Genomic DNA, 10,849 nt, shown 5'->3' on the forward strand with positions numbered 1-10,849 from the left:
ACCGACACAATCAGCCAAACGGGCTTGTGACGCTCGGCCGACACCGGTAACGTCGAAAATCTCGAGCTCATTTCCCTTGCGGCTCGCGCTCGATGGCCAACATAGCGGCGACATGTTCAAATTGCACGTACTACTACCAGTTCCTCCTGGCGAATCTCAACACCAATCTCAATTGCACGCGTCTCTTCGCTGCATTTGCGTTCTGGGCTCGAGGACCTTGGGCAGTGAGCCCATAAGGACCATGCTGCTCATGGAGGACGTACAAGTCAAGTGTGCTAAAAGCTGCATCGGGCGGAGCTGGTGGATGCCTCCAAATCGGAGAATTGACGGGGCACATGGAGGAGGCTGGTGGTGGGCACCTTTCTGTGCCGCTCGCGAACAAAAGGAGCTCTGGACCGTGCTGACCGCTCATCCCGGCGTCCCAAAGCACGATGCTGTCGGATACTTCCGTGCACAATCTTCCTGCCTTGAGCTTACAGCCACTTGCTTGGTCTGATTCACGCGAAGAAACGTCCTAGGTATTTATCTATCTATTGCGTCCGCGGACCTTTGTACAAATATACATTGTCGATTCAGAACGAGTACGACGGAGCTACTTGGTGGCGTCGCGGGCGGCATCGATAACGACGCGGGTAAAGCCAAACGCGGCGACCGACGCGAGCACAAGGCCAAACCGAGACGCAGCATACGGCCCCGACGTCCGGGCAAAGTCCTTGAAGTTCCAGTCGTTGACGTTGGCGGGCGCAGAGAACGTCGTCCACTTCGCATACGTGGCATTCGATGCGAGGGCGCGGGCCGTCGCGTTGTAGGTCGCGATGGACGCGACGGCGCCCCCGAGCACGCCGAGGCCCGTCATCGGCGGCGAAGCTTTGGCGCCAACGACCGTCGTCGCGACAAACTCGCCCGTGTGGTAGGTAGCGTACGCGGCGCAGCTGCCGCCAACGGCGCCGCCTGCAATGAGCACTGGGAGCACCATGCTTGCGCTTTTTCGCGGTCAACTGGAAAATGACGGCAGCGATGATTCGGCTAGCTTCAGAAAGGCCTGTCGCGTAACGCATACAAATTCCAAGTCCACCAGAGCGTCCGTCCCGGAGGGATATCCGAGGCGATTGCATCATCGGCCTTGAGCGTGTTGATGCAAAGCAACTACCTAGTGGACGAGTTGTTCTGGACAATAAATAGAATTACACAAAGAAGCGCCTAGACCGTCCCGACGCGGTGCGTCGCACGCTGGGACCGCCGGAGCACCTGGACCTGCGTGGACGCGCGTTCGAGCCGGTTCTCCATGCACCCAAGCTCATGGTCCAGACCGAGAACGATATCGTCCGAGCTCTCGACCTTGGCGAGTGCAATTTGGAGGAGGTACTGCGCCTGCTCGAGCTGCTCGTCTTGCTTGAGCACGAGCACACGGAGTTTCTCGATCGTCTCGATGAGTTCGCTGACCGTCGGGTCCGTGGCTGTGGCCAGCGCTTCGTCGGCATGGCGGAGGTCCGCGGCGAGACGCACCGACTTGCCCCTGAGGTAGGCGCGGAAGCGGTCGAGATCGGAAATCTGGCGCGGCTCGTCCGCCTCGTGCTTGGCGAAGAGCTGCGAGAGGACATTGCTCTTGCGCTTCTTCTTGACGTCGCTGGCGCGCGGCGAGCCGGCCACGTACGTCTCCAAATAGCGCTCGATCTCGCTGTTGACGTGCAGATCGTAGGCCAAGTGGAGGCGCTCGATCTTGCGTCGCGCCTCGGCTTCGATCGCTGCCGTCCGGCGCTTGACTTCACGCTCGATGTAAGCTTCGATGTCGGTCTTGGCCTCGTGCGCGGCCTGGGCCTTCTGGCGCTGGCGCTGCTGGCGGAGCTTCCGCGGCAGCTTGTGTGTCGTCGTGATCCCGACCGAAGGCGGCAGCATCAGTGCGGAAAAAGCAAACTGATGAAACGCGCCACTTCAGCGCGTTGGTGGCAGACGGTTATTTAAATGTATCGAAAATAGATAGGCTAGAAACACCCAACAATCGATGGCACGAGCAGGAGCTCGAGGTTGCTACAGCGCGACCGATCGCAAGACGCTGAGCACGTACCCTCGTCGAGCAAGGCAGCATACACGCCGCGAACCAACCAATAGTCTCGTGCATACACTGGCGGAGACGACTGCTCGCTACGAACTATCAGTGTAGCAAGAGCCTTCAAGTACGCCCATCGTGGCCGTGAGTAAGCTACTTGACTCAGATCGCTCGTACACCAAGATCTTATAGCACGCGGCGATTTCGAGGATTTAGATCGTAGGACCTGAGAAATAGGTACACAACGGCACCTACCATTTTTGATCTTGCTCCGTCGACCTCTACCCGTGCATATAAATACCAGTCTAGGTAATACGAGTAGAATCGCACCGAGGTCACTCACGACCAACATGTTGTGGATAGCACGCGTACCCATCTATACTTGTCGAGGCTCTCGGCAACCGCGAGGGTTCACTGCATCTCGCTTCCTCGCGCCGACGGAGACAGACCGAACGGTGATGGCAACTTGCGTGCGTTTAGACGGTTGAGGTGCGAATGAAGTGGCTATATTTTATTGCGTCCACCGTACACTCCGAGATTTTGCCACCACCACGTGGTGCAAGAGAGCCGTCAAGTTGGAATGACCCGCGACTGCTCTCTGCGTAATGAGATGTAAAAATTTAGGCAAGGAGAGACAGCACTCATTGACCGCGACCGGTACCTCCTACGCGATGTACACTAGGTACAGATCCCGCGCCGCCTTTCCAAGCAGTCTTTGATCCAGAAGAAAAGTTTGGTCGCAGACCGCCACTTCTTCGACCAAGGCTCGAGGCTTGGTCGGTGAGGATGAGGATGAGGTGGGTCATGAACACAGCTTGGTCCAAGCGTCTGAACATTCGCACATTGATGCTCGACAAAGAGGACGTACTCGATCGCCAGCGTGACGCACGCTGTCCTGTCGGACAATGGTGGCAGCAGTTACGGGCCATGTCCGTGGCTCCGTGCGCGTCCAAAGCCATTCGCGGTCAATGCATACCACAAGACACGCTTGCGATTATCGTTTATTCCGGCGAAGCATACAGTACTGCTGCGCTTGGTTCTGATGCGCATGGCCTCCGAGCTTGGCCTCGGTCCTGCACAAGCGGCAGATACGTTGGGCTGGCATATGCCGAAATTAATTATTAAAAATGGCATATGCCGCCACATGGCCGTTACGTGCCATGGGTCCGGATAAGAATCCTGCAAAACGATTGGCCGAAATCGCTGCAATTGATTGGCAGCCCACAAACGCGTTTTATAGATTCCGCACCACGAAGCATGAGCGACGCCAAGATGAACGCCAAGGACCGCCGGAAGCTCAAGCGTGCGCAGGAGCTGGCGGCCAAGGAGGCGACCGCAGTCGAGGTCGTTGTGCCCGAGCCTGTGGCCGCGCCTGCTGCACCGGCGCCGGAAAAGGCCACGCCCGTTGCTGCCAAGCCCACGCCGGTTGCTACCAAGGCCAAGAAAGAAGAGCCGGCAGTGGCCGACGTCATTGCCGCGCCTTCGGTCACAAAGACCAAGAAATCTGCGTCGGCGCCCAAGGATGAGACGGACGCGACGGGCAAGACGGCCAAGGAGCGCCGCTTGGAGAAGCGTGCCGCGGCGCGCGAGACGCCGACCGAAGCCCCTGCGGACGAGGCCTCGGGCATGAACGCCAAGGCGCGCCGCCTTGCACAGCGTGCGGCCCAGCGCGCGCCTGCCACGGCCGACGGTGAGGCACCAGCCAAGCCCGAGACCAAGCCCCGTCCGGCCAAGCGAAAGCTGCCCGAGAAGGAGAACCCGAACGAGAAGCGTATTCACTTGACGCTCTTCCTTGGCCAGCTTCCTTTCTCGGCGACCGAGGACAAGATCCGCAAGCACTTTCACGAAGCCGGCGAGCTCAAGGTTCGTATGGCGACCGACAAGAAGACGGGCAAGTTCAAGGGCACGGCGTTCATCGAGGTCAAGGACAGCAAGGCGCTCGGCGCCGCACTCTCGCGCCACCATAGTCTTCTCGACGGCCGGCGCATCAATGTCGAGCTCACGGCCAACGGCGGTGGCAAAAAGTCGGAGCTCCGCACGTCGCGCATCAAGGATCTCCGCGAGAAGCAGAGTGCCAAGCAGATCGAAAAGGTTTTCCATTCTATTGATCGCGCTTGTTCTGATATACTATCCTCGAATCTTAGGTCCGCGCGCTCCTCCAGAAGAACGTCGACAACCCCGAGTGCAAGCTCACGCAGGACGACGTCGACGAACGCATGACGGACTTCCTCTCGTGGTTCGACTACGAGACGGCCAAGGTCGCGCTCGAAGAGTTCAACCGTTGTGTGAACGAGACCGTCATGTACGCCCTCTTTGTTTGCTATCAAGATCTCATCGTCGATTTATTTGCTAGCAACCGCCGTGCGTTCTTCATGGGCATCCTCAAGCGCTTCCGCACAACGGACGGTGTCGAAGACCGCCCGGCCAAGAAGCCGCGCACCAACGATGGCAAGCCTGCGTATGGCAACAAGCCAGCCTTTGGCAACAAGCCCGCGTACGGCAGCAAGCCCGGGTTCAAGAAGCCCGGGTTTGGCGCGTCGAAACCTAATTTCCGCCGCAATTAAATATATTGATTCGAGTTCTTAGCGTTGCAGCGTGGTCCTCTGATGCTGGTCGCGTACGTTCAGCTTGGCACAGAGCAAATGAATCGTGCGCTCGGCCGCCTTGCGCTGTCGCGCCTCTTCGCGGAGCTCGGCTTGGAGGCTCGCGAGCTGCCGCTGCGTCGCCGCTGCGACCTTGGCCGTCTCGGCTTCGACCTTGGCTTCCAACCGGTGCTGCAGCGAGAGCGTTGACGCCATCGAGCTGGTGGATGCGGTGAGCGACGACCGCGAGCCTATTGATGACGACCGGGAGCGCCCCGAAAACGATGTTGCTGTGCGCGGCCGCGACGCGAGCGCCAAGGCCCGCGGCGTCACGTCCGGAACGAGCGTGCCCGTGACGCCCATCTTCATGCGCTGGGCGCGCAGCCGCTTGGTGGCGTCTGTCGGCGGGAGCTCGCCGTCGTGCACTTTGGTTTGCGTGATTTCTTTGGCGACTTGGTGACGCCACAAGAGATCCTAGACGCGGGAGAATGGAACGTCAAGATAGAGGATACATGCTACCTTGTTCCACGGCGTATCGGCCAGCGCGCCCTTGTAGAACTTGGCCTGCTGCGTCGACGAGCCCCACGAGCACATGTCCGACTGCGTCACTCGACAAATAGCCCGATGCGCTATAAATAGCTTGCCGAGAATGACGTGGCAGCATAGGCGACGAGACATCGCTCGTGGTGTTCGATGTGGGCGTTGCGGTCCGGCAACGGCAACGGCACGACGATAAAGCTTCGGAGAGAGTGCAGCAACAGCCTCAATGCTTGGCCCAGGCCCGCGGAAAGCAGGTACCAAGCGTGTCGTTCCAAGACTGGCACTCGTCGCGGGTTGTCAAGACGCCACGTGGGAGCTATGCCTCGTTGGGAGACGCGGATGCATCAGATTCTGTCCGCAGCCATCGACTGATAAGGACAGGGACTACTTGTAGACGTGGCGCGCGGTACACGCGATCGCCTTGGTCCCAGTGCGAGCCGTCTGGAGGCATGTCTTGCGATGGAAGGATGCGTGCGAGCGATTCCGATGCGCGAATGGTCGAAACAAGGTTGGGGACTGGTAGTAGTGGACGAGTATGAGATTACGACACTTTTAGTTGGTCTTCTTGGCCGACGCCTCCTTGCGGGGCGTCTGGCAGTACGACTGGATGAAGAAGTGCATAAAGAGCCAGAAGAGCGACTGGATGTACACGAGGTACATGATCGAGACGTTCATGGGCGCGCCGTCGCACTTCTTGGAGATCGTCATGTAGGCCTGGACGTTCATCGTGACAAACTGGATGAGCTGCATCGTCGTGATGTACTTCTTCCACCAGATCGTCTTGGTGTGCGCCGAGACAAAGTAGTACGTGTACATGATCGTGTGGATGAAGCCGTTGAGGATGATCGTGAGGTAGACATCGCCGTCGTAGAGCACGCGGATGTTGAGCCAGTAGATCGAAAAGATCGTCAAATGGTGGTACACGTGCAAGAACGAGAGCTGCTTCCACTTCTTGCCGACAATGATAAAGAACGTGTCCATGAAGTCGAGAATCTTCGAGACGTAAAAGAGCCACATGACGTTGCCCATGACCGGCTTGGCCACGTCGTACGCGTTGCACGGCATGACCGAGTAGTCGTGGCGGTAGGCCTGGATGCCGGCCTCAATGCACATGTACGAGCAGAGCGCAATCTGGATCGGGTTGTACACGAACTGGAGCGCGCTCGTGTTGATAGCCGGGACACCCGACTTCATGACGAGCGTGCCGACAATCACAAAGACGAGGTACGCGAGCGCGATCGCGGCGGCGGTCGAAAAGTCCGTCATCGCCCAGTCCTTCGTGGGCGAGAGCTCGTAGCGGCCCGACGGGTCGGCCCACTCCAAGATGACCTTCTCCATCGGGCGCACGGCGGCGTCAAACTGCAACCAAAGGGCTTCCATCGTGCGGTGTCTGGCAAAACCAAGAGTGAGCTCGGGAGACAAATCCTCGGTCATCAAATTCGTTGGCGTGGTGACTTTTTATTCAAATACGCATACAATGACCGAGTCAACAATGCGCAATTTAATACCGATTTCGCCCAATGGCATCGCACGGCTCCGACATTTCATTCCACATACAAATACCAAGTTGAAAGACCATATTTTTATGCTACGATCCGACGATGCCATTGGCTGTTGGTGGATCCGCCCGCGATGATGCCACGTTCCCCTGATGATTGGGGACCAGAAAATCGACCAATGAGAGAGGCATGCTGAGGATACCTACCGTTTGATTGGTGCAAAAGCAGCGACGGGCGATTCGACAATTAATTGATGGTATTTTATTATAACACGTAGTTTGTATTGGTGGTGGTGCTTTTGAAAAAGAGCGCCGATGATCTAGTTGAAGCTGGCCGTGACGTCATACTTGGCTGTTGGAAGCTCGCGCTTGACATCAAGGCCGTTGCCGCCAGTCATCCGATGGCCTGTCGACTCAACAGGCGCACGTGTCGAAGCACCCCTTGACGAAGCACCTGACGTCGTCGTCTCGGATGCATGCTCGAGGGTCGGCAACGTTATAGAAGCAACGTAGTACTAGAACACATGCATAAAACTGCTCCAGGTCAATGGCTCAAGACTATGCTCATCGTGAGCCGCTTCTAGGAGACATCGTGTATGGTTCAAAACGGACATGGCGCGACAGCTTGGCGCGACCTGTCAAGGACACTTTTCTTGGATTGCGGCGAGTAACAATGATGGGCATCCCATGTTATGTTGCGCGTAGAAATGCTACCATAAACACCTTGTTGTAGCGTCAACACGCATTGGGACGCCATGCGAGGCTCGTGTGGCGACGCTGCTTGTGGGGCGACAGTTCGGCGTATGGGCCACTACAGTAGGTACCGGTATGCACGCTGGCATCGAAGGCGTTCAACACACAGAAATGGTCTTGCATTGAACAGAGTTGGTCGCACGACCAAGAAGCTGGGATGACCGCTCGACGTTATCATCGATCACCAGTCCATTCTATTAGAACAACAGAAGCACCTCGTTCCGCAGGGAACGATGATTACGACAATCCGTGCCTGCTTGATTGGAGGATGCATAGTACTCTCGTAGCGTTTGGCTCTGCCCCCACAAGAGAGCGCATCGCGTCTCGTGATCCTTCATAACGTACAAGTAATGTGCTGCAAGGCTCAGTTTGTGCAGCCCAGCGAAAATTCATAACGTACAAGTAATGTGCTGCAAGGCTCAGTTTGTGCAGCCCAGCGAAAATGACTTTGGTTGCATTCAATGGAGCCGTCACGCGCCAGCAAGTGGTCGTGCCTGACCTTGTTTGTACTCGTGCGCTGGTGCTTCGCTACAGCGCGTCGGATCCCATCAAGCCAGGGGTACCGCTGCATCAAACACACTGAGAGAACTCAAGTCAAGCCATTGCAATTATCCTTGCCATGCCATCGTATGCGCCAGAAATGGATCGCCTCCGTCCGGCGCTAAGGATTCAAAATGATTTAGGAGCAAGGCGCTTGCTAGTCACCGTAAAAACATCCACGAGCGCCTTTTTCGTCGCGTTGAAAAATGCGTTGATTCGTCGGGTTCCTCGGGGAAAACTCGTCAAAATGGAGCGTGCAAGCGATGCCTTGGCGCGGCTGTTTGCTTCGACTTAAGGCTAGAACAGAGCTTGATGAGGCGCCCTTGATTCTACCTAGTAATCCTTTAACGCCCACCTTTCTTTAACTCCGGGTCATCGGTACTACTAGTACTAATAGTATTTTTGTACATGTACTATTGTCGCGATTCTAGCAAGCACCCACATTCCGCTCGCAAATAGCGTCCTCGACATTAGGGAGCACCCTTGGCGAGACGTCTTCGCAAGCTGCTTTCTTGGCGTGCGATTATTGCGATCTTTAACCGGCGATGCACGATCTCGCTTGTGATTGGATGGTCCGTCCGGATACTACCGTACTTGATGCGAAAGAGTTCGCTGGCCCGCGAGAATGAACCCACAGGACCGCGCGCTGTGGGGCCTCCGCCCCTGCGTGAGCGCGTCCAAGGCCCGGGACATGCTTGCGCTCGAGGACTTTGCCAAGCTCTTCCGCAACGAGGTGCTCAACATGGTCAGCGCCTTCCTCGCCGACGTACTACTGCCTGCCATCGACCTCGTCCTCATGGTACCTACGTAGCGCCACTACTCGTTTGCGGGCTTCAAGGGCGCATGGAAGGCGCATGGCCTCTCGCGCATGTACCAGATCGACTTTGCCTCGGTCGCGCGCCCCGAGATTGTCCACATGATGCTGCGCGAGGCCTTAGGTACGTACATGCAGACAGCGAGCGACACGTCGTACGACATGTGCCAATGTAGGCCTCCTCGTCGAGTCGATTCTCGCCTGTCGCCATGGCACGCGCGAGCACCATGACCAGTACGTCGTTGACGCCTTGCGCCTCAAGGTACTCGGCCATACGTTCACGCTGTACACGGTCTACCAGTGCCAAAGCACGCCGATCAAGCAAAAGATCCTCCTCGATATTGGTATGCATGCTTCTTCGCGTCGATGCTCATGTACGAGTACGTGCATGGTAGAGTCAGCCATGCACATATCGCTGGCGCAAACGTGGTGCGACGCCTGGGGCGTGCTGTACCCAGACGCGAGCCACGAAGCACAAGCCATGCTGGTACGCTTGGACCGCGACCACGCCTTTCTTCGGTGTATGCACGGCTACAACTGGGTGCGTCGAACGGAGTTCACGGCGCCGCCGCCGGCCGAGCCGGACGAGATCCCCGAGGCTTTCGAGCCCTTTGAGCCGCTGGAGTTTGATTTGGCGCTCAAGCATCTCCATGCGAGTTACCAGGAACATATGAAGCCGTTCCGACCCAAGGTACACTATGAACTGCACAAACAACGAGATTGATTTGCATGCTTGTAGCCCGGCGCGCCCTCGGCCCGACTGGCACGCCCGACGATTCGCATTCCCACGATGCCACCCGCGCCCCAGCAAGACGAGCTCGATGGGTTCATGGACAAGTTTGAGAAAACGTTCGAAGAGATGCGCGCGACGGCCGCTGCTGCCGGTAGGTGCCATCGATGGATGTCTTTTCGCTGATTTTTCAAGTGTAGATCTGGTGCAAGGCATGAACCTCGAAGCGCTGGCATTTGGCGACTTGCCCGATGAAGACAGCGGCGACGAGCTTCCGGCGTTCGACGTGGTAGGCGACTCGGCACTCGAGGCACGCGAGATGCACACTGACGACACTGTTGCGAACGACGACGAGGTTGATCCTGGCGCCGAGCATGAACCGGATGACAACGGCATCGACAACGACCTCGACGACAACGGAATCGACTACGACTCCGACGACAACGGAATCGACTACGACCCCGGCGACAGCGGCATCAACTACGATCCTGGCAATGCAGACGACGACAGTCGCAGGGCGACAGATGCCGCCGCGCCACCGGTGAACACGCTCCAAGGTGAGGCTCTCCAGCAGCTCGAAGCACAACTTGAGGCCGAGCTTGAAGCCGAGCCCGAGAGGCAGCCGCTGGCCCACGGGACGAACGGCGGTGACGACGACGATGACGACGTTATGGGCATGCTGCTCTCCGACGGGTCGGACTCGGATGTCGATGAACGCGCGCCGTCGACGCCGGAAGTGGCTGCACAAGGGCTTGTCGCAATGCGTGGCGGTGTCGCGTCAACCACCGATCTCGCGCCGTCGTCGGAACTGACACCAGCCAACGCGAGCGTCGCGCCAGAGCAAAGCACTGCGGGCGCACTATCGATGGACGCTGACTTGTCGCTCTCAGTCAATGACAGCGCCGACGCGCCGACAGCAACAGCCTCGACCGTGCCTCTTGCCGACGACCAGTCGTCTCCGACCCGACTGGAATCGGACGCCGAGTTGTCCTTGTCGGACGACAGCGACGAGGCACCGGCACCCCAAGCTGTCGCTGCCCCTGCGAGTACTAGCCCCCAGAGGTCATCGGCGGACCAAACATCCATCGGAAACGTCAATTTGGACGCGGATCTATCCTTGTCGGACGACAGTGACGCCGCGCCGGTACCACAAGTCGCCTCTGCCGCTGTGGCTACTCGCCCCCAAACGTCATCGACGGACCAAAGGCCCAGTGGAAGCATCAACTTGGATGCTGAGCTGTCGCTCTCGGACGACAGCGACGTCGCGCCGACGTCGAAAGCTGCTGTTGCGGCATCTACTGGCAGTGACATGCCGTCCCCGACCCGACTTAACATGGACGCTATG

At 57.9% G+C, this 10,849-nt stretch overlaps 6 protein-coding genes across 6 annotated transcripts; 2 read left to right on the forward strand and 4 right to left on the reverse strand.

Annotated features, from left to right (window-relative positions):
• Positions 1-451: 451 nt before the first annotated feature.
• SPRG_08318 (hypothetical protein) lies at positions 452-1,000 on the reverse strand. Its single transcript, XM_012347562.1, has one exon. The coding sequence runs from the start codon at positions 974-976 to the stop codon at positions 593-595; it is 384 nt and encodes a 127-aa protein (XP_012202952.1). The 5' UTR covers positions 977-1,000; the 3' UTR covers positions 452-592.
• A 171-nt stretch (positions 1,001-1,171) lies between these two features.
• Positions 1,172-1,901, reverse strand: SPRG_08319 (hypothetical protein). The gene has a single exon (XM_012347563.1). The coding sequence runs from the start codon at positions 1,894-1,896 to the stop codon at positions 1,201-1,203; it is 696 nt and encodes a 231-aa protein (XP_012202953.1). The 5' UTR covers positions 1,897-1,901; the 3' UTR covers positions 1,172-1,200.
• Positions 1,902-3,285: 1,384 nt separating this feature from the next.
• SPRG_08320 (hypothetical protein) lies at positions 3,286-4,627 on the forward strand. The gene is made up of 3 exons (XM_012347564.1): positions 3,286-4,138; positions 4,192-4,349; positions 4,401-4,627. Exons 1-3 carry the CDS (start codon positions 3,305-3,307, stop codon positions 4,609-4,611), a joined length of 1,203 nt encoding a protein of 400 aa, XP_012202954.1. The 5' UTR covers positions 3,286-3,304; the 3' UTR covers positions 4,612-4,627.
• A 2-nt stretch (positions 4,628-4,629) lies between these two features.
• On the reverse strand, positions 4,630-5,223 carry SPRG_08321 (hypothetical protein; the record flags this gene model as incomplete). The annotated part of the gene is made up of 2 exons (XM_012347565.1): positions 4,630-5,103; positions 5,149-5,223. 2 exons carry the CDS (start codon positions 5,221-5,223, stop codon positions 4,630-4,632), a joined length of 549 nt encoding a protein of 182 aa, XP_012202955.1.
• A 454-nt stretch (positions 5,224-5,677) lies between these two features.
• SPRG_08322 (hypothetical protein) lies at positions 5,678-6,580 on the reverse strand. Its single transcript, XM_012347566.1, has one exon. The coding sequence runs from the start codon at positions 6,547-6,549 to the stop codon at positions 5,722-5,724; it is 828 nt and encodes a 275-aa protein (XP_012202956.1). The 5' UTR covers positions 6,550-6,580; the 3' UTR covers positions 5,678-5,721.
• A 2,005-nt stretch (positions 6,581-8,585) lies between these two features.
• On the forward strand, positions 8,586-10,740 carry SPRG_08323 (hypothetical protein; the record flags this gene model as incomplete). Its single annotated transcript, XM_012347567.1, has 7 exons — positions 8,586-8,726; positions 8,772-8,898; positions 8,951-9,118; positions 9,170-9,465; positions 9,514-9,658; positions 9,705-10,648; positions 10,711-10,740. 7 exons carry the CDS (start codon positions 8,586-8,588, stop codon positions 10,738-10,740), a joined length of 1,851 nt encoding a protein of 616 aa, XP_012202957.1.
• Positions 10,741-10,849: the final 109 nt, after the last annotated feature.

This window comes from Saprolegnia parasitica (genome assembly GCF_000151545.1).
Source record: "Saprolegnia parasitica CBS 223.65 unplaced genomic scaffold supercont2.37, whole genome shotgun sequence".
NCBI lineage: Eukaryota > Oomycota > Saprolegniomycetes > Saprolegniales > Saprolegniaceae > Saprolegnia > Saprolegnia parasitica.